This window comes from Oryctolagus cuniculus, chromosome 7 (assembly GCF_051225735.1).
Source record: "Oryctolagus cuniculus isolate XC-2025 breed Fujian yellow rabbit chromosome 7, ASM5122573v1, whole genome shotgun sequence".
Lineage (NCBI taxonomy): Eukaryota > Metazoa > Chordata > Mammalia > Lagomorpha > Leporidae > Oryctolagus > Oryctolagus cuniculus.
In genome coordinates, this window is record NC_142873.1 from 151,767,389 (window position 1) to 151,790,008 (window position 22,620).

Here is a 22,620-nt window from a genome sequence, read left to right on the forward strand (position 1 = left end):
GACTGACAGCCAAGTGCTTGTCCGGCACGTGTTCCTGGTCTGTGTTGACAGCCACTTGGACTTCTTTCTCAGGTCTTGAACTCTGTCAAAAGCCGGTAGTGTCCCTCTGTCCTCTTTGAACTAAATTAAGGATTATCAGTGGGCCGGCGCCGCGGCTCACTAGGCTAATCCTCCGCCTAGCGGCGCCGGCACACCGGGTTCTAGTCCCGGTCGGGGCGCCGGATTCTGTCCCGGTTGCCCCTCTTCCAGGCCAGCCCTCTGCTGTGGCCAGGGAGTGCAGTGGAGGATGGCCCAGGTGCTTGGGCCCTGCACCCCATGGGAGACCAGAAAAAGCACCTGGCTCCTGGCTCCTGCCATCGGGTCAGCGCGGTGCGCCGGCCGCAGCGCGCCAGCCGCGGCGGCCATTGGAGGGTGAACCAACGGCAAAAGGAAGACCTTTCTCTCTGTCTCTCTCTCTCACTGTCCACTCTGCCTGTCAAAAAAAAAAAAAAAAAAAAAAAAAAAAAAAAAAAAAAAGGATTATCAGTAAAGGCTCAAAGTCTCCCCCAGCCTCCACCAAGGAGGAGATTAGCGCAGTAATGAGAGAAATGATAGCAGCCATGTATTGAACGATCAAGCCTGCCGATCGCTGGCACCAGATGCTTGGAGACCAAGCTCTTATGACCCCTGTTTGTTGGGTGGGAAAAGTCAGACAAGGCAAGGACTTGTACGTAGTCACAGAGTGAGGAAGGGGCTCCTGCGTGGGAGGGTAGGCCAGGGTTTGCTGTTGTCACAGGTGGCTCCAGACCTCAGACCTCCACCCTCCAAGGCGTATTTCTCATTCATCCTGCAAGTGCGTTACGGATTGGCTGTGGCCATCACCCATGTCACCCACGCTGTCTGGGCTCTGGGTCCTGGGTTGATAGAGTGGCCCTCATTGAAAGGATGGTGGCCTTAGTGCAGAGCAGAAGAGACCAATCCAGCCCCCGCTCCTGCTCTTAGATCCGCCCAGAAATGATAGGCACCACTTCTGCTATGCTTCATTGGCTAAAGCTGGTCACATGACCACTGAGTTCATCAGCTCTCTGTAGCTTCCACTTCCTACAACCACAATTGAAAATATTTGGAAAAAATATCATGTCTGCACTAATAAGCACACGCGGACTTTTTGTTCTTGTTGCTCCCTAAATGATACAGTGTAACAAGTACTTTATTTATGTTCTGTTAGGTGGGATGGTTAATCTAGAGGTGATTTAGGGTATATGAGAAGGGGCAGGCAAGTGGTGCAGTCACCACTTGGGACACCCAGGTCACTCCTGCAGTACCTGTTTAAGTCCCAGTCCGTCCACTTCCGATCCAGCTGCCTGCTAACGCGCACCCTGGGAGACAGCAGTGATGGCTCAAGAACCTGGGTCCCCGCCATCCACGTGGGAGCCCCAGATTGAGTTGTGGGTTCCTGGCTTCAGCCTGGCCCAGCCCTACCTGTTGTGGGGATTTGGGGAGTGAACCAGCAGATGGAAGAGGTCTCTCTTTCTGTCTCTCTCTGCCTTTCAATAAACTAAAAATAAATAAGTATGTATTGAAGTATATGGGAGGCTGTGCGTAAGCTGTAGGCGGATACTGTGCTGCTTTGTCTAAGGGACGTGAGCGTCCTCGGATTGTGGTGTCCTGCAGGGTGCTGAGGGGGCCGCATCCGCCTCCCATGGGGAGGGCCAACTGAGTAGTGATGCAGCCTGCACCAGAGCAGGGTGGGAGCCAAGCCCACGTTTGCAGAGTTTGGGCCCCGGCATCAGAACCCGCACTGTCAGTCACCATCCCGCCTTGGTTAGCGAGAAGCACGCGGCTCTGCCTCATCCCACTCCGCTGCTGCCTTGAATTTTAGGTCGTGGAAAACCGGCACCTGTGGTGCACGGGGCTTGGTACCGGGGGTCCTGCCTCTCGCTCAGGAAGCTTCTGAGAAGTGCCGTGCTTTGCACACCCAGGAGGTGCCTAGGAGGACGTTGGTTTGTTGAGCTGAGCCAGCCAGGAGCCGAAAGGCAAAGCAGATGTTCGAATCCCAGCTCAAGTGCCCTTCCTTTTACCTGGCTGGGGAATGAGCTATTTCTCAACAAAAAGGTGCTGTGTGGGGGCGGGGGTGGGGGCGGGGAGGGATCTAGCCTGGCAGTGGAGACGCCGCCCTCCCATACCACAGTGCCTGGGTTCCATGCCCGCCCTTCGCCCTGGCTCCAGCTCTCTGCTGAAGAGGATCCTGGGATGTCTCCGTGCGGAGATAGTGGTGGGATTCCTGACACCCACGCGCCAGAGCTGCTCCCAGCTTCGTCCGCAGCCAGCTGGCACTTGGAGGGTGACCCCGTGGATAGAAGCCCTCTTGATTTCTAGATCTGTCTTACTCTCTCTGTTTTTCTCTGTCTCCCAACTTTTTTTTTTTTTTTTTTTTTTTAAAGAAGATGATGTGGTTTGGGAGTCTTGGCTGAGCCCATGCATTTTTCTGCACGCAGACATGGAGTCCATTCTCAACAAAAGTGCATTGATTGGGTTGGTGCTGGCGTTTGGCACAGCAGCTAAGTCGCAGCTTGGGATGCTCACACTCCATATAGGAGTGCATGGGTTCGAGTCCCGACTTCTCCACTTGCGATGCAGCTTCCTGCTACTGCAGGAGATGGTGGATGATGGTCCACGTACTGGGGTGGAGACCTGATGAAGTTCTGGGCTCCTGGCTTTGACCTGGCCCGGCCTTAGCTGATGCAGCCATTTAAGGAACGATCCAGTGGACAGCAGTGTCTGTCTGTCTGTCTGTCTGTCTCCCTCCCTCCCTCCCTCCCTGCCTCCCTCTCTCTCTCTGCCTTTCAAGTAAAAATTAAATGAATAAATACAGTATTTTTAAAGAGCTTACCGATTACTTAGATAAAGAAGGAGTGAATCTGGTCTCTACAAAACGACCATCTCAGTAGGTAGGTGTTGTTATCCCCATTTTACAAAAGAGCAAACTGAGACCCAGGTGATGCTGTGTCATGGTCACGAGGGCCACACTTCTGCTCCACACGTGCCGCGACCCAGCCCCTACTCTAAATGCTTCACCCATGGCCTTTAGGAACCCCGCCACAGCCATCAGGAAGGCGCTAGTGCGGTCCCTTACTCAGTCTGGGATGCAGGTCAGTAGCCAGGCGGCTCCTTAGGATAAGATAAAGCGGGAGATGTGTGCGCCAGTGGCTGGTGGAGAGGAAGCCCTCACTAAATATTAACCATTTTCTCCAGTTTTATTGTCCTCATTAGCTACCGTTCTGCATTCGTGTTGTCAAAACCCGAGCTGCAGTCCAGAGTTCCCTCTTAATGACCGTGCGTCCCGTCCCCGGCTCCTCTCACGCTCTGGCCCCCCTCCAAGGGGCGGGAGGCTGGGGCTCCATGACTCCTGACCCCAACTCCCTCCAAACGCTTCCCTTTCGCCTGATGTTCACAGTGCTTGCATTTCGAGTCTAGCTGTTGCTTCAAGGTCAAGGTGTCCCATGCAGACATTTCTCGAGCCCATCTTCACAATGATGATTCTGAAAGACACTGGTTGCCACGTGTCCTGGGGGGGGAGGTGGGATCAGGTGGGGGGGTAAGAAGGGAGGGAGGGAAGGAGAGAGGCCCTGGGTCTGGAATTCCGTGTTGTACTTGTTTGGGTTCCATCTGGGCTTTTTTGTCTCTTGCTATTACTATCTTTTTTTGTCTTTTCAATTATTCAAATTGCAACCCTATTAGGATGGACCCATTGGGTAAGTAGCACCACCCACATGCTGAGATCCCTGCCTGGGCTTCAGCCTTTGACAAACCATCCCTGGCCCAGGGTAGCTTTGGTGCCTGACTCTGCATGGCACAGCATCTGCCCGGCCCGGTGCCAGGTTGGGGACTGGTGAGGCGGGGCGGTCTCCAGGGATCCCGGGCGCAGCTGGCCCTAAAGGCCAACGTTTTCTCTCCCAGGACAGCCGAGGCGTCCCGGAAGAAGAAGGAGAACCGGAGGAAGTGGAAGCGCTATCTCCTGATAGGCCTGGCGACCGTCGGTGGCGGGACGGTGATCGGTGAGGCCAGCTGGAGAGGGCGGCCCCGGGCCGGGGCCTGTGGAGCCACGGGCGCTCCAGGCTTGAGGGAGGAGGGGACAGTGAGGGTGGAGCGCAGCTGCCAGGCCGGGAGGCGGCCCGGGCAGGGGCCAGGTGCCCCGTTGGTAGTGACTGTGCCCTCAGCCCGGTTAGGTGCTCCCACAGAAGGCGGTGGCAGTCCTCCTCTGACCCTTACCCGCTGCAAACTGCTCTCCCTGCAGGTGTGACCGGAGGTCTGGCCGCCCCACTTGTTGCTGCCGGAGCTGCGACGATCATCGGCAGTGCCGGGGCTGCGGCGCTGGGCTCGGCGGCTGGCATAGCCATCATGACCTCGCTTTTCGGTGCAGCTGGAGCCGGCCTGACAGGTCAGGGTCAAGGGGTATGGCGGGCTAGGAGGGACTCAGCCTGGGTGGTCCACCCCGAAGATTGTCAGCAGCGATGGCTCCCTGAGGAGCAGAGGACACGTGGCTCTCCCCGCCCCAGGTCCCAGCCCTGCCACAACCTGCAGCCGCTACATGGGGACCTGGGGTTGCCCGCCAGGGGCCTGGCTGAGGGCCGAGTCTGAAAAACCCGCTTCTCCCCGTGTGTACCTCATGCACACTTGCAGAGGAAGACTCCCTGCTGCCACCGTCCGGGAGGTGTCTGATGAGCCGCCTGTGTGCAGGGGACATGCTGCCTCCCTGTGCCCACCTCCCCTGCGTCCACAGTCCCCACACGCACACACTGAAGTCCCAGCTCCACTACCCTGGCGGAGCTCACTCCCCTGTGGAGTCTTGCTGGGTTCCGTCCCCTCTGACTTAGGTGCCCAGGGAAGGGAAGAGATGCAGGGTGGAGCAGCGGTGAAGAGCCTGGGCTCTGAGTTCTGAGTTCAAATCCCAGCTCTGCCCCCAGCGGCTGGCTGGCCTCAGTGGCCATTGCCCTCTCTGTAATCAGGACCCTACTGGCACCTCCTGCGATGAGTTCAGAAACAAAAGACATTTTTCCAGAGGTGGGGCACACCACTGGCACATGCTGCACAAGTGTGAGCACAGCCGTGGTGCAAGTGTGAACAGACAGCTGCTACGAGTGTGAGCACAGCCACTGTGCGAGTGTGAGCACAGACAGCTGCGGTGTGAGTGTGAACACAGTCACAGTGTGAGTGTGAGCACAGACAGCTGCGGTGTGAGTGTGAACACAGTCACAGTGCGAGTGTGAGCACAGACAGCTGCAGGGTGAGTGTGAGCAGACAGCCACAGTGCAAGTGTGAACACAGACAGCCACAGTGTGAGTGTGAGCACAGACAGCCGCAGGGTGTGAGCCCAGACAGCCATGGTGCGAGTGTGAGCACAGTCACAGTGTGAGTGTGAGCACAGACAGCCGTGGTGCGAGTGTGAGCACAGCCACGGTGCGAGTGTGAGCACAGACAGCTGCGGTGTGAGTGTGAGCACAGCTGCTGTGTGGGTGTGAGCAGACAGCCACAGTGCAAGTGTGAACACAGGTAGCTGCAGTGTGAGTGTGGACACAGCCACAGTGCAGATGTGAGCACAGACAGCCGCAGTGTGGGTGTGAAGAGACAGCGGCGGTGCGAGTGTGAACAGACAGCCGCAGTATGCGTGTGAGCAGCTATTGTATGAGTGTGAACAGACAGCTGCTGTGAGTGTGAACAGACAGCTGCAGTGCGGGTGTGAGCACAGCCACCGTGTGTGAGCAGACCGCATGGTGCGAGGGCGGACAGCATGGGCCGGGTCACTTCCGCGCTCACCCCTGCGTCTGGTCCGCAGGATACAAGATGAAGAAGCGTGTCGGGGCCATCGAGGAGTTCACGTTCCTGCCCCTGACAGAGGGCAGGCAGCTGCACATCACCATCGCCATCACCGGGTGGCTCGCGTCCGGCAAATACCGTGAGGACCGGAGCGGGGAGGGCCGGGGCCGGGGCCGGCTCTGCGCTGTGTGTCTCTGGGTGTGGGTGTGGGGCCACCATTTGCCAGAGGAGGCAGCTGAGTCTCAGAGAGGCGAGATGACTATAGCTCACATCCATCTACCCACCCACACGTCCGTGCGTCCACTCACCCCTCACCCGGACACCTGTTTACCCGTCCATACCACAGCCAGCCAGCCAGCAGAGCCGCCTCCCACCTACCCAGCCGTCCACCCGCCCACCCAGCCACAGACTCCCAGAGGGCTGCACTTGTCGTGTGCTGTCCACGGAGCCAGGCCCAGGAGTTCAGTGAGCAGCGCCGCCATGCTCTGTTCCCGATGACAACACAGCACAAGACAGAGGACAGACGACATTGTCATAGGGGCACTTGATGGACACCACAGCAGAGGGTGTTTCTGGGGAGGGTTCCCGGAGGAAGTGGCATTGAGGCTGAGGGCTGGCTGGAGTCAGCCTGAGGAACAAGAAGCAAAAAGTGTTTACTAAGCAAAGGGGAAGTGCAAAGGCCCAGTGGTGCGAAAGAATCCGCAGGAGCCTAGGGTGGCTGCCGCAGGGGAGCAGTGGGGGCAGGGCCGGACCGTGCGTGAGCCTGGGGCTGTGACGAGGGCTTTGAATCTGTCCACAGAGCCAGGGCAAGACTGCGTGTGGGCGAGTGCACTTGGCCAGGTGATCTCAAGCAAGTCACTTACCTTCCCTGTGCCTCAGCCACTTAATTTGTCAAGAACAAACGTGTCCCTGCCTTCGAGGGGCGCTGTGGAGTAGTCTATAATGCGTGGGAGGCACCTGCCACTCATCAGCACTGCGTAGCGTCTGTTCTCCTTGCTGCTGTACTTTGCATGTGCACCTTTGGGGAGACCCTAACCAGGGTGGCTTGGAGGACTCACACCACGGTCCCCAGTGTGAGGTTCACCACCGAGAGACGGAGCAGGCGGGCCACGGGCTCCCCACGGTCCCAGCAGGCACAGGTGCTGAGAGCCCCCTGGGGGCCTGAGCCTCAGATCTGAGAGCGGCGCCACAGCTCCACTAAACGGCGTGGAAGAGAGCAAGTGAGATGCCATGAGAAAGTCTGGGGGGCCAGGCGTGTTGGTGTGTGACCGCCAGGCCCGTCCCCACCCATAGGGTCTCAGCATTCACTGAGCACCCACATGCACGTTCGGGGCATGGCAGGCATCCACCCCTGAGGGCTGGAGCTGTTGTTACCCTGGTGTGCCGCGAGGCAGGGGCAGGATTTGCACCCAGGTCTGCTGACACAGTGCAGGGGTTCTTGTTTGTTTATCCTCACTGCCCCGTGCTCCAGGGAGGAGGGGATTAGAGTCAGGGTCCCAGGAAAGGCATTGCCGATTCTGCCCGGTACAGAAAGCAAATCCCTGGCTTTGCCCTACCTCGGCCTGCTCAGTTTGCCCCAGGACAAAGGTCAAGTTCATTTGGGGGAAGAAAATCGTGTTTATGGTCCTCCAGCAGTCTAACACCGTGGCGTACCCAGGAGAGGGTGGTTCCAAGAAACACAGGTCAGGCATCCTTAATCCAGAAATCTAAAATTCAAAATGCCCCAGAATCTGAGGCAGCCTAGCACCACAGCACTTGCGGATTCGGGAGCATTTCGGATTTGGGATTTCTGGATTAGGGGGCTCACGTGGTAAAATCTATGTAAATATTCCAAAATTTAAAACCGGAAACATTTCTGATTCCAAGCATTTTAGGATAAGGCATGTGCAACCTGTCTAACCAAGACAGAGAAAGTTCCAGAAGGAAAAAGAATCACCTGCTCCTGTGTCTTTAACAGCCAGTAAAGGACCCTGGTGGTCGTCATGGGCTCTCCTGTACAGGTGGTCGACGTACCTGCACTTCTGCGGCCACCTTTAGGATGACCGTGGTTATGTAGAAGAAGAACAGCCTGTGGGCCCTGCCAGGAGCTGGCACCGAGCCGAGCGCCTCGCCTGCGTGGGCTCACTCGCTCCTCACGTCAGGCCCAGGAGGTGGGTGTGATTAGCACCCATTGTGCAGATGCGGAGACTACAGTGCCGAGGCAGGCGTCACCCCCACCAGTCTGGCTCCACGGCCCCTGTTCTAGCCCCAGGGCAAGGCAGTGCCGTGCAGCACCTGACCTCGGTAGAACGCTCCTCGCTGTCTCCTGGCATCCTCAGTACATCGGGAGCCAGATGCTAGGAGCCCACTCGCACAGACGCAAGACCGACGGTCAGAAGGGCAGGGTGCCTCGCGGGTGTCAGACCCCAGCTGACATTACAACAAGCCGTGTCCCCTGCCTGCTGTGCACTGCCGCCTCCCCCAGGGCTGGCTGGCTGTCACCTTACCTTCGTTAGAGACAGGGGATCGCTGAGTTCCTGCTGAGACAGGGTCCCCGTGGGAGGGGCAGCAGGTGCCACAGAGCTGTCCTCGTGTCAGCTACGTGGCTCCGTGCTGGTGAGGATGAGGCCTTGGGGTCAGGCAGCACCAGGTCGCTGCTGCTCGGGACCTGAAGGCTCTGGGAAGCCGACTTCCCTTCGTTTCTCATCGTGCTTACGGGGGTCCCTCCGAGCGTCAGTCGGTCGCATCACAGGCTTGGGCAATACGGTGCTCGGCCAAGCAGGCCGGAGGAGAGGCACTTGTCAAACAGAGGATGCGACAATAAGCATGACCACAGCCTGAGCTGAGAGCCTATAGGGAACAGTGCAAGGCGCCCTGGCCCGCAGAGGGGCCGGGAAGGCTTCCCCTGGGACAGGAGATTGAACCAGAATGGATCCCAGGCAGGGGCGGAAGGAGATGCACGCTTTGAAAAGATCCCACGGGCCATGGGCAGAAAGGGGTCCGTGGGGGCCCTATTGGGAGCCACTCTGCTCCTGACCCGCAGGCAGCAGTGAGGGGAGGGAGGGGGAAGCAGCCACGACTCCTGCCTGACGCTGGCCACAATGGTTCCAAGGAGGCCATTTTCCATTTCCATGTCCTACCTGAGAAAATTGAGCCCCAGAAAAAGGGGTGACCCAGCAAGGTCATGGCAGAGCGGGCCTCAAGTGCATCCTCCCCAGCGTCCAGCTCTTCCCAGTCTGTGTTTGTCGAACCAAGATGCTGCTGACTCCCAGCCACGTGGCTTGTCCCATCACAGGTCCCCACTGCGTGGGCAGCTGCTTCGTGCCGGGGGTGAGAAAATAATTCTTCACCTATAGAATAGTTCAAATACTTAATTCTTACAGCTACCCTAGGAAGGGAGATAAGTGTTCATCTCCCCACTTCACAGATAAGCAAAGTGAGGCTCAAGGTCATATAGGGATGTGCTCAAGGTCACCCAGCTGCTAATGAAGGCAGGTGTTGGGATTCAGACCCCACTCCTGGCACTGGAGCTATAGGGCCGTGCTCCACGTGCTCTGCTAACAGCTGCAACTCACAGGCAGGGGGTGTGCGTTCCCCTGTCACCGCCTGTCTGGGATGGGGGTGGGGTGGGGCATCCTGTGCCACAGACAAGAGCGACGCCACCAACCTGTGTTCTCCCCAGGCACCTTCAGTGCCCCGTGGGCTGCCCTGGCCCACAGCCGCGAGCAGTACTGCCTGGCCTGGGAGGCCAAGTACCTGATGGAGCTTGGCAACGCCCTGGAGACCATCCTCAGTGGCCTCGCCAACGTGGTGGCCCAGGAGGCCCTCAAGTACACCGTGCTGTCTGGTGAGTCTCCCTCCACCACCAACCACGAGCCCCAGGGATACCACGCCTTTGCATACCAGAGCCCACCTCCACCCGGGCAAGACCCTAGGGACGTAGAGAGAGAGCAAGGCTGCCTTCCTGCCAGAGAGGAGTTGAGGGGTCTTTGCGGGGAGAGGCGGCCGGCGGACCATCCACCGAATGAAGTATCTGTTAGCTGTCGTGTTACAAAACACACCAAGTCTTATCCACTTAAAATGGCAATCCTTATTGTGACGGCTCTGGTGCAGTTGGCTGATCTCAGCCGGGCCTGCTCATCTTGCCTCTGTGGGTAGGCCGGCTTTGCCTGGGCTGGCCAGAGCAACTTGGCTCTGTTCTGTCTGCCCCTCCCCCTGCCCCGGGGTCAGCAGGCTAGCCCATACCCCTGGTAGAAATGCAAGAGAGGCTAGCCCCGAGCATGATGGGCTGTGGCAAGGGGCGCTGCAGAGCAGGCGGAACACCTGGGTGGTGACGGATAGGGGCCATCTTTGGATTCTCACACGTGACGAGTGCCTGAGCGGAAGGGGTTTGGTGCACATATCAGAAATGCATGCGTTCCGGTTTCCCCTCTGCTATTTAGTGGTCTGAGAGTACTTGGGAAACGTGCAGGTTCCGGGTTCAAGACGCTGCACAGTCCCTAGAGCATCCGTTAGCCAATCACTTCCCTAGATAGCTGGATAGGTAGTCCCGCCCATGCCCTCCATCACCCTCATTGGTCTCCTGTCTCCCCAGGCATCGTGGCCGCCCTGACCTGGCCAGCCTCACTCCTCAGTGTGGCCAACGTCATTGACAACCCCTGGGGGGTGTGTCTGCATCGGTCAGCGGAAGTTGGCAAGCACCTGGCTCACATCCTGCTCTCCCGACAGCAGGTACCTGGGCAGGGCTGTGAGCAGGGAAGTGAGGGGACGGGTGTGTGCCCAGACATCTGCCTCTTGGAGGTGGCCCAGTGGCGCTGGGGGGCAGGGCGGTGGCTGCCCTGCTCATCTGAGTCCTGACAGCTCCCTGGGGTGAATGCATATGGTATAGACTGTGTGTCTCAAGCAGGGAGTTGGGGGAGGACTGAGTAACAGGGACCCCTGGGCAGGGCAGGGGATGCAGGCGGAAGGGAAGTGGCTCCTGCATGTCGGCTTCCAAAGGCCCCAGTGGTGCTGACCGGGCCCCTCTGGGTCTCTCAACAGAGACCTCTGAGCCGGGTTGCAGCGAGGCCAATGAAGGGACTGAGGGCTCCGCGGGCTGCCAGCTGGACGCCAGGTGCCGGTGGCCCGTGCCATGTGCCTCCCCAGGCCGTGAGGCCACCGCCCAAGGGAGTCTGCCGTGGTCCAACCCCGAGTATGATGGTTAGGACGACAAATCACCGCAGAGCTTTTAAAATCTGAGTGCGAGAAAGATAACCTCCAGAGGAGACGAAGCTCCCTCTTTAATCGGCTTGAGCAGAGGGCAGGCATTTGGCCTGGCAGTTAGGACCCTCGCCTTCCGTATCTGAGAACCTGGGTTCAGGGCCCAGCTCTGTCTCCTGACTCAGCTTCCTGCTGGGGCAGACCTGGGAGGCAGGGGTTATGGCTCAAGTGATTTGAGTCCCTGCCACCCACCTGGGAGACTTGGTTTGAGTGCCCAAGTCCCAGCCATGGTGGGCATTTGGGGATGAACCAGCAGACGGGAGCTTGCTCTGCATCTCTCTCTCTCTCTCTCCCTCCCTCCCTCCCTCTCTCCCTCCCTCCCTCCCTCCCTCCATATACATGTGTATCTCTGCCTCTCAAATAAATAAAAATAAATTTTAAAAGGCTAAGCATGAAGGAAATAGTCCAGAAATTTAAAAATTAGTCACTTTGAGTAAATGGATTCCAACATTTTAGGAACAGCATCAGAGGCAGCTATGACTGGGATTTGTTTTGGCTGCAAGTGGGAGAACCCCCAGAACAGCAGTGGTCTCTTACCCAGGGTGGTTTCTTTGGCCTGCAGAGGCCGGGGAGCACCGTGCCGCTCCCAGATGCCGTGCACGGTATGGAGGCCCTGGCTCCTTTGGTCTCGCTGCTCTGCCTAGGGCGGCCACAGCAGCGTCTCAGCTCTGGGACGCAGGGAAGGAGGAGCCAAGCGTCTGTGCGTGTCAGCCGATGTCTGTCAGCCAGCGCCCAGTGGCCACGGAAGCCGGGGTGCAGTCTTTACTGCAAATGGCAATCAAACCAGCTGACATCCAATTGCTGTAGTCGCCCATTGCCCTCCGGTGGGTGCCCCGCAGCAGCCCCAGCTGGGTGCCTGACTGCAGATAGTGCCGAAGCCCCTGATGCGGGCCCTCCAGAGAGTGGAAGCATGGCATTAAAAGACAGGGTTAGGGAGTGGGTGTTCAACCTGGCAGGGAGGGTGCCTCCCCCCACCCCATGAGTGCCTGCGTTCACTTCCAGCCCTGGCTTCCCACCAGGGCAGACCTGGGAGGCCGTAGTGATGGCTCAGAGAACTGAGCCCTTGCCGCCCGCGCAGGAGGCCTGGATGGAGCTCCTGGCTCCCAGCTTCAGCCTGAACCCGGCCCCAGCTACTGTGGACACATAGGGGTGAACCGGCAGATGGCAGCTCTCTCCACCTGTCTCTCTGCTCTTGGGTAAATAAAAAAATTTTAAGATTTTTTCCATAATACACATTTTCCACGGACTTCTTGAAGACCCCTCATATGCTGGGTGTTTTTCCACGCGTATGGATGCACGTGGATTTCAAGATTTCTTACATCACAATAAACTTAACTTTTAGTTCCATTGTCTGTGAACCTTTTGAATCTCCCCCAATCGTACCCATGATAAAGCTTACATTATCAGTGGGGCACAGTAAGAGATTAACGATAACCAAGAACAAAATAGAACAGCTATAGCAATAGACTGTAATAAGAGGTGAGGTAGGTGCATGTGGTCTCCCTCTCGGAAAACCTTATTGTGCCGTAGTCACCATTCCTGCGGCGATGGGAGGTGACGCAGGTACCTGGGTGATGACCTGAAGTGAGACGATACAGTCCTGACACAGCGCAGGCTGCTACGGGGTGGCTTGACCACCAGCTCCGCAGTACCGCAGCCGTCGATCTGATAACCGAGACGGTTCCTGAGTGCCTAACGGGCGGGTGACATGCACAGTGTGGATACGGCGAGCGAGGCACTCCACGTCCTGGGCGGGATAGAGCGGCGTGACACGAGATGCCATCCTGCCACTCAGAACAGTGCATGATTTAAAACGTGTGCACTACTTCCTTCTGGAGTTTTCCACGGAATGTTTTTGGACTGCAGTTGGCCGTGGGTGACTCAAACCACAGAAAGTGAAAGTGTGGGTAAGAGGGACCCACTGCACTCTGGGAAAAAGGGAAGCCTGACACAAGGTTGACCAGCAACGTCTGCCACCCAACCCCCGTATCTGCTGGGGGGGAAAAAAAAAAAGAGATGGCCTTTGACAGCTTTGGCTGTAAGACAAGGACCAGAGCGGTGTTGGCTGATCAAGCAGGAAGCTCACTCCCTCCCATGTCACAGTGTGAGTGCCAGCGTCCAGGGCTAAGTGACGTGTGTCAGTGTCCTACATGAGCTTGGACGAATGACCCAAATGTGCTGCCTTTAAACAAATTCCAGGGGGGCCGACGCTGTGGCACAGCGAGTTAAAGCCCTGGCTTAAAGCACTAGCATCCCATATGGGCGCCGGTTCTAGTCCCAGCTGCTCCTCTTCTGATCCAGCCCTCTGCTATGGCCTGGGAAAGCAGTAGAAGATGGCCCAAGTCCTGGGGCCCCTGCACCCACATGGGAGACCTGGAAGAAGCTCCTGGCTCCTGGCTTCGGATGGACACAGCTCTGGCCCTTGCGGCCATCTGGGGAGGGAACCAGCAGCTAGAAGACTTCTCTCTCTCTCTCTCTGTCTCTGTCTCTGTCTCTACCTCTGTCTGTAACTCTGTCTTTCAAATAAATAAAATTTAAAAATAAATAAAAAATAAATTCCTGGGGCCAGCGTCTTCCTGCAATGCTGGCATCCCAAGTTGGAGTGCCAGTTTGTCTCCCAACTGCTCCACTTCTGATCCGTCTCCCTGCTCCTGTGTCTGGGAAGGCAGCAGAAGATGGTCCAAGTGCTTGGGCCCCTGCACCCACAAGGGAGACCCAAATGAAGCTCCAGGTTCCTGGCTTCAGCCTGGTCCAGGCCCAGCTGTTGAGGCCATTTGAGGAGTGAAGCAATAAAGGGAAGATTCTCTCTCTCTCTCTCTCTCTCTCTCTCTCTCCCCCCCTCTCCCCCTCTCTCTCTCCCCCTCTCTCTCTCCCCCTCTCCCCCTCTCCCCCTCTCCCTCTCTCTCCCCCTCTCCCCCTCTCCCTCTCTCTCCCCCTCTCCCCCTCTCCCTCTCTCTCCCCCTCTCCCCCTCTCCCTCTCTCTCCCCCTCTCCCTCTCTCTCTTCCTCTTCCTCTCCCTCTCCCCCTCTCTCTTCCTCTTCCTCTCCCTCTCCCCCTCTCTCCTTCTCTCTTCCTCTCTCCATATAACTCTGCCTTTCACATAAGTAATCTAAGTCCTTAAAAAGCAGATCACTTGTCTCACGGGTCTGAAGAAGACCAGATGCATCCGCAGGGCTAACGTTGCGCTTGGGGATTCCAGGAAGCATCCGTGTCCTTGCCTCTTCCAGCTCCCAAGGCCACCTGCGTCCTCTGGTTCATAGCTGCTTCCTTCCGTCTTCAAAACCAGCAGGGCAGCATCTTCACGCCTCTTCCTGTTCCTCTGACCCTGTCATCCTTGGTCTGGGTAACTGGTCCTCCTGCCTCCCTCTTACGAGGCCCCGTGTGATTGTTACCCAGAGAACCATTTCAAAATGATGCTCCCCATTTCAAAATGCTTAACCTGGGGTGGGGGTATTCACACCTCAGATGGCTACAACATCCAGGGCTAGGCCAGGCCAAAGCCCGGAGCCTAAAACTCTGTCCAGGTTTCCTACATGGCAGACAGAGACCCAACTAGTTAAGCCATCATCTGCTACCTCCCAGGGTGCACAGTGGCAGGAAACCAAGTCAGAAGCAGAGTAGCCAGGACTTGAACCAGGCACTGTGATGTGGAATGCAGGCATCCAAAACATCAACTTAATCACTGCACCAGACACCTGCCCCCGAATTCTATTTCTGGAGGATTTTTCCACTGTAGGAAACGGAGTGGGGAAGTGGTCGGACTACCTGTATTGATGAAAAATTAAGGAGACGGAGGCTGGTGTTATGGTGCAATGGGATAAGCCACCACTTGCAACACTGGCATCCCATATTGGAGTGCCAGTTTGCTTCCGATCCAGCTCCCTGCTAATGTGCCTGGGAAAGCAGCAAAAGATGGTCCCAAGTGCTTGGGCCCCTGCCACCCATATGGGAGACCAGGGTGGAGTTCCTGACTCCTGGCTTCCACTGGGGCAGTGGCCATTCGGGGAGTGAACCAGAGGATGAAAGCTCGCTCTCGCTCTCTCTGTCTCTGTCTCTCTCTCTCTCTCTCTTTCCCTCTGTCTGTCACTCTACCTTTCAAATAAACCAGAGTAGGCCTCCAGAGCTCATGTGCCCCTTCCTTCTTTGTCCGCGGAGACTTGTACCCACATACAGTCAGCATCTACATCCACAGGTTCCCATCTGCTGGATCCAACCAACTACAGATGAGAAACATCTGGGGGAAAACAGGTTCCACTGTTGCTGGCGTGTCCTGTGTGGACAGGCCTATGGTGTGGCATCTGTGCACATTTGTTTCCTTGTCACTGTTCCCCCAAGCGATACAATGTAGCAAGTATTTACATGGCGCTTACCTTGCAGTAGGTGTGATAAGTAATCTAGACAGGGTGTAAAGTACAGGGGAGGATTGCACAGGTTGTGTGCAAAATAGGAGGAACGGCACAGATTGGGGTGTCCCTGGGGGTGTGCATCCAGTTCCCCCCAAGGATACTGAGGAACGACTGCTGTGGGGAGCAATCCAGACTGGACTAAGTTACTGGAATTAAGACTTATTCTATGCATCTGCTCTCCCACAATATGGCGCTGGGAGAGAAGTAAACAGCTTCCGCACAGCTGCCTCCAGTTCAGCTAATAAACTGTAGGACTTGCTCCTGATTGGAGGAGAGCGGCGTACTCGGCGTGTGGGCAGCCGAGTTGGGATTGGCGGAGGAGGACTATAAAGGAGGAGAGAGACGGCATGCACCAGGAACATCTAAGGGGAACATCTAGCTGAAGGAACACCTGTGCAGCCCCCGAGAAAGCCGGCCGGCGGTGTGCCGCTCCCCTGCGGAAGTGGGGAATGTGGCAGGGGGAACTGCCCTTCCACGGAGGTGGAAGGGATAGTAGCCAACCCGGGAAGAACCAGCAGCAAACCCGGGGAGGGCCGAGTAGACGAAAGAACAGCGCAGGGTCCTGTGTCGTTCCTCCACGAAGAGGGGGAGCGACAGACTGCACCAGATTCCTTTCATTTATGTTGGAGACTTTCTGTAATAGTTGCCTTTTCTGGAAAATTTTTTATGTTTATTTGTTTATTTTCATCTCTTTGAAGGATAGGATGACAGAGAGAGAGACAGACAGACAGACAGACAGACATAGTCCATCTGCTGGTTCACTCCCCAGATGCCCACAATAGCCAGGGCTGGCCCAGGCTGGGCCAGGAGCCTGGAGCTCCATCCGGGTCTCGCACGGAGGTGACCAGAGCCCCGCACCTGAGCATTGTCTGCTGCCTCCCAGGATGTGTTAGCAGGAAGCTGGGTCAGAAGCAGGGGAGCCGGGACTCGAACCAGGCACTCTGATGTGGGGTGTGGGTGTCCCAGGTGGCTGCCTAACCCTCTGTGGCACAAGACCCACCCCATGCATTTGACGTTCTACCTTAACTTGGCATTTAAAGCCAGCTTCCTGTCTAGAAGCAGAACAGTTGTCTGTCTCGTGTCACCCTTTACCCTGCCACCGTCACACCTGAGGTGCCCCCTGCTAATCTGCCCACATCCAGTGCAGTCTCACAGCACTGCAGGCATGTGCCACCGGCTGGGGAGTCCTGAGAAAGGAGCTCTTGTAACTGCCTGACCCCGTCTCCTGGGGAAGAAGAGACAGTGGCTGTTGATGGCTTGAGATGAAAGGGAATTAACCCAGCCCAGGGCTGCCTGCTGGCCTTGAGAAAGCCCGTTCCGGCAGCAGGTGCACGCCTGCAGAAATGAGGGCGCTGACTCCCCAGTGAAGACTGCGTGGGCTAGGCCAGCGCAGACATGACTCACTGAGTGTGAGGAGGTCCTGGGGGGTGCAGAGGCCACACACATTGCGGCCCACGTCACTAGATCTGGCTGTATTCCTCAGATGCTGTGTCTGTCCCCCTCCCGCCCCCCAGGGCCGACGACCTGTCACCTTGATTGGCTTCAGCCTGGGAGCCAGGGTCATCTACTTCTGTCTGCAAGAGATGGCGCAGGAGAAAGGTAAGTCTGGTTCGTCGTCACAGACCAAAGCCTCTGCCTGCCCCCAGGCGTGTCCCCCCAGGCCAGAGGTTCTGGGCCAGGAGTCGTGAGCCTTGCGAAGTGTGTTCTGAGTTCCTAGAAATAAGAGGGGCAAGATACAAATAGCTTAAATATAGAAAAAAAATCAGTTAAAGCATTTGGAAATCGATTTGTCTGCACCCAGATTAGAGTGGTTGAGACACAGACAGGCCCATCGCCGTGGACCTGTCCCCGTGATCCGATGCACATTCTCCAGTGGGAGGGAGGGGCCTGAGGTGTTCTAACTCAGAGGTGGGCAGGGCCACGCTGCCTCTGGCTGTCCCTCCTGGCTCCCAGGGACTGCCAGCATCTGGCCTCCGTTGGGTCTCCTCACTCCAGTGTCCGCCCCGGTCATCACGGTCATCACGTGGCCTGGTCCTTCGTGTCATCTTCCTTAAGGGCAGTGCCATTGGATTTAGGGTCTGCCCTGATCCAGTAGGATCTCATCTCAAGATCCCTAATTACATCTGCAAAGACCCTTCGTCCAAACAACCTCATTCGCAGGTTCTGGGTGGACCTATATTTGGGGTGGGATGCGGGGGGCACCAACCCACTTTGGACAGCTTTGAGAGTGTGCTGTGCTGAGGCAGCAGAGGGCGTCGGTGGGGAGTGGGGGTCCCAGGGCTGGATGCTGGCTCTGACGCACCTGTCCGCGGAGGTGGCCCGTGGGAGGGGCTGGCTGGGAGAGTCAGATGCAGAGCTGGGGGCGTTTGGGGTGTCCCCTGGTTCCGGGGGTGGGAAACGCCCTCCCTCCTGGCAGAGCAGAGAGGCCACAGGCTGAGAAGCCCAGAGGAGCCCGTGAGCTGGGGCGCAGCAAGGGGAGAGAGTGAGGGGCTGGAGTGTCGGCCCCAGTCTCACTCAGGGCTCAGCGAGTGCCGCTCTGAGCCTCCGTTTCCCCACCTGCGAAGTAGAGCTGGTGCCCACCCCCCACTGCCACATGGGGTTGCTGAGGAGCAGGGGAGGCGGCCCAGTCTCTGTGTACAACTCCAGACCCCACTGAACCGCGCCAGCTGGCGGCTGTCACTTGACAGCTGTCTGTCCGAGGCAGCCTGTCCTCTGGCAGCCAGGCAGATGGTGCAGCAAAGGGGGTGGGGACAGGTGCCACTGATGGGTCCTGAACGCTGCAGTGACACCGCAGCTGGCTGCTCTCATCTCAGCCTGGTGGGCCAGAGGGCACAGACCCTGGAGCTCAGACCCTTGCTAAACTGTCTCCCCACCCTCACCATGGACCAAGGCCAAGGCCAAGGGTAGTTTCCCTGGTTACCAAGCAGGTGGACGTGCGTCCCTGGCACTGGCTGACTGCGGAAGGGCCGTGTTCCTGCCCCCACGCCCCCTGCCACCACCTCCCCACACTCCCTCTTGGCTTTCAGGAGCCTCCCTCTCCCCCTGGCTCTGTCCACATCAGTGAGGCAGTCAGAAAGCACCTCTGTCCCACTCATGGGGACAACCACGCACCAGGACGCGAGGAGCCAGCTCAGGGCCGAGTTCGTCAGGAAAATCCAGGCTGATGTCAGAGGTCAGACTAAAACCACCAGGGAGGTGGCTGTGATTTGGGGACAGGCAAGTTTCTGCCGTGGAGAATAAGGGACCTTCCCTTTGCTTAGACAGTCTCTCCCTTCCCTGTACCTTAGAGGTAGACCAAGTCAGGCAGAAACCCCCTCCTGCCCCAGAAAATCAGCTGGGACCCTCGGGCCCACCAGGGGAAGCCCACGGATGCCACAGGTCTCCTCGGCCCTGCAGGCTGTGGCTCTGCTGCGCACCACGTCCCGGACTCTGCCTGCTCAGTGCCGACGCCTGTGCCCCTGCTGCTCTGTGAGAACAGTACCCACAGCGTGAGGCTGTCTCTCGGGAAACAGCAGGACACGGCATCTCTGTTATAAACGCCTGGGGGCTGTGGAGAGGCGGGCTGGGTGTAGCAGTCAGCCCTGGCTGCAGGGATGCTGCCTAACAAAGTGCCCCAAACTCAGAGGGTCACAGCCACAGACATGCTCGTGGCAGGTGCTGTGGCTGGCTGCAGCCCAGATGACCTGAGCTGGGCTGTTTCTGGCTATACGGTGGGTGGGTGGATGTGGTCCCAGGCTGTGGGTTTCGCTCAGGTCCACTCTGTGTGTGTGTGTGTGTGTGTGTGTTCTGGTACAGTTGAAGGGGCACCAGGTCCTCTGGGGTGCATGCTTAGGTAGCAAACCCAACAGTGCATCTTTTAGAGTTTGGCTTGTGTCACGTTCGCTCACTTTTATCATCGTTATCTTTTTTTTAATATTTTATTTATTTATTTGAGAGATAGAGTTATAGACAGAGAGAGGTAGAGACAGAGAGAAAGATCTTCCATCCACTGGTTCACTCCCCAAATGGCCACAGTGGCCAGAGCTGGGCCTATCTGAACCCAGGAGCCAGGAGCTTCTTCCAGGTCTCCCAGGTGGGTGCAGGGACCCAAGCACTTGGGCCATCCTCTGCTGCTTTCCCAGGTGCATTAGCAGGGAGCTGGATCAGAATCGGAGCAGCTGCAACTCAAACCAGCACCCATATGGGATGTCGGCACCACAGGCGGGAGCTTAGCCTGCAATGCCACAGTACCGGCCCCATCTTCATCATTTATGGCTGCCAAACCACCTCTGCAAACATGGTTTTCTGAACACAACAATGCCCGATTATGTCTCCCAGTTCCGTGGGTTGAGAGGCCGTTCTGTCTCACCCAGGCTCGCTCATGCCACTGCGGCCAGGGCTGGGCCTCCTGGGAGGCCCAGGTTGACCTCACGCGTGTGTCTGGCCATCTGTGGAGCCGCGGCTGGTGCAGGCTCCTCCCTGCTGTCTGCTCTGCTCCTCCCAGGGAGGCCTTGGAAAGTCGCCGTCCCCCGTGCTGCGGCCGCTTTGCTCCCGCCCGGCCTATGCGCAAACCCTCTGCCCAGCTCATCACGTGGCATGACAGGGTCTTATGAAGGGAGAAGGCACGTCCCTCCCTGCCTCCAGGTAGCAGGAATTCAGGTCAACTTCAGATCACTAATGCAAGCCGAGCCGTCCCTTCCCCTCCAAGCAGACCAGATTCATTCGGCCGTGGGACAAGGCCAGCAGGGGTGCCTGCTCTGTGAGTGGAGTGACCTTGAAGTCTCTGGGCAGAAGCCCTGGCAGTGTGTGGGTCAGGATGGCTCGGCGATGCTGCCGTGACAAACATCCCCGAGTCTCAGAGCTGTAACAGCAAAGCTTAGCATCCCGCTCACACTGCCTGCCCACTGCGGGCAGGCACGGGCTCCGATCCCAGCGAAGCACTCAGACCCCAGGGGAGCCAGGCCCCCTCTAACATCTGGTTCCTCAGTAAGGGGTCAGAGAAAACGGTGGGCTATGCACTGGCTCGCACTCACTCACGCTCTCTTTTTAAATAAGAATTACTTGTTTATTTGACAGATACACAGAGAGAGCAAGTTCCATCTGCTAGTTGACACCCCATATGCCTGCAATAGCTGGAGCTGGCCCAGACCAAGAACTCAATCCAGTTTCCCACGTGGGTGGCAGGGACCCAGTCACTCGGGCCGTCACTGCTGCCTCCTGGGGTCTGCATGGGCAGGAAGCTGCAGCCAAGTATTTCTGTTGTTGTTCTTAGATTTATTTATTCATCTGAAAGACGGAGTTAGAGAGAGAGAGGGAGGGACGCATAGAGAAAGATTTTCCATCTGCTGGTTTACCCTCAAAATGGCCACAACAGCTGGGACTGGTCCAGGCCAAAACCAGGAGCCCAGAACTCCACCCAGGTCTCCCATGGGGGTGGCAGGGACCCAAATACTTGGACCATCCTCTGCTGCTTTCCCAGGCACATTAGCGGGGAGCTGGATCAGAGGCAGAGCAGCCAGGACTCTAAGTGGCACTCTGATACGGGGTGAACCCGGGCACTCCAGTGCAGAGCACAGGTGTTTTAACCAGGCCACGTGCCCACCCCGGGCTGGTGGTGTGTGTCTGCGGGAACACCACAGGTAGTGGGCCACCATGCCCACGTGCCACCCCAGGGACCCCTGAGGCTCTGCAGAGCCTTCTCGGTCTGGTGTTCAGGTTCCCCGAGCAGCCTGGGCGGGCTCCCAGTGAGCATTCCCTGCCTTCTGGATGAGTTTCATTTTGTTTTTAAGATTTATTTTATTTACTTGAAAGGCAGAATGTCAGAAAGAGAAAGAACGAGAGAAAGAGATCTTCCATCCGCTGGTTCACTCTCCAAATGGTTCCAATGATGGGGACTGGTCCAGGCCAAAGCCAGGAGCCTAGAACTTCATCCAGGTCTCCCTTGTGGGTGCAGGGGCCCAAGCACTTGGGCCATCTTCCACTGCTTCCCCAGCTGTCAGCAGGGAGCCGGATGGGAAGCAGAATAGCCGGGACTTGAACCGGCGCCGGTACGGGATGTGGGCGTCAGGAGCAGCAGCTTCCCTGCTGTGCCACCGCGCCGGCCCCTGCCTGAGTACTTTGAACACTGGAGGTCACTGAGGAATTCCTCAGACAGAAAGGGGCCTGCACGCCACTGGGGTTTCCTGAGACCCCTCGGCCTGGCTATCTGATTGCTTGATTCTTTCACATCATCAACCCCAGCAGTTACTGGGCACTGACTCTGTGCCAGGTGCCGCCGGACACCTTACTCGTCCTGTGTAACCTCGACCAGTCCTCTGAGGTTCTTACTGTCCCCATTTTCTGGATGAGGAAACTGAGGCAGAAGGGAAGTCACTAGTGCATGGTTTGGGGAGTAGGAGTGATGAGGCTGGAGTTTGTATCCACAGTGGCTGGCCCACGTGCGTACTCACGACTTGCTCGCTCATCCTCACTGCAGCCTAAGGTCACAATCATTATCTCATGCAGGAAGCAGAGGCTCAGGGTGAGACCAAACTGTTGCATTTGTGGGTCCGTTCAGGTTTTGTTGTGCAAGTCCCTGTGGTTTCCATCAATTGCCCTCTGTCAGCCATACCCCAAACTCTCCTTGGCACAAAGAGACCTCAGGGCAACCCATACCTGTCTCTGTCCAGACTGCCCCCGGCCACCCTTCACGCCAGGGCCCCACCCCTCCCTCATCTCCACATGGAAGGGAGCCCCCGACTCAGAAGCATTTGGGAAGGTTGCTTCTTGCAAACAGGGACAAAGTTGTCAGGCTGCCAACTGAAACACACACAGGAACTTGGAGGGGAGACGCACCCTTGTGATGGTCAAGGTCCCAGAGTTTGCCTGAGTTCTGGGGCAGAAGCAGGCCACATCCCCATGCGGTCACTGTAGGCGCGCAGGTCATGCAGTGCCTCCTCACGCGCTGTGGGAGCCGACTGGACGCGGCCCTGTTGCTGTGTCCCAGAGGGCCAAGTGTGGGTTGGTTTTGGTCTTGGTGTTCGCCACTGCGAGGTGGGGCATGCACGCCTGGGGCTAATGATGACGGTGATGCACCCCGCTCCTTGCGACCTCTTGTGAGATGTTATTCAGCCCATCTCACGGGCCTGCAGACAAGGAGACAAAGCCAAAGGGATTCGCCTAAAGTCAGAGCTGGGAGGTGGCAGAGCTGAGCTTCACCCCC

The 22,620-nt window shown here is 57.4% G+C and overlaps 1 protein-coding gene across 14 annotated transcripts in view; it reads left to right on the forward strand.

Moving 5' to 3' along the window:
• The window catches only part of TMCO4 (transmembrane and coiled-coil domains 4), a 106,593-nt gene that overhangs the window by 50,905 nt on the left and 33,068 nt on the right, over positions 1 to 22,620 (forward strand). For 12 of the 14 annotated variants that reach the window (XM_089301407.1, XM_089301413.1, XM_089301412.1 and 9 more), the window contains 6 exons: positions 3,940 to 4,037; positions 4,277 to 4,420; positions 5,816 to 5,935; positions 9,458 to 9,622; positions 10,370 to 10,506; positions 16,955 to 17,039. In XM_089301407.1, the coding sequence (XP_089157533.1) occupies positions 3,940 to 4,037; positions 4,277 to 4,420; positions 5,816 to 5,935; positions 9,458 to 9,622; positions 10,370 to 10,506; positions 16,955 to 17,039 (749 nt within the window). The other 2 variants (XR_016211249.1, XM_089301417.1) reach the window with 2 other exon arrangements.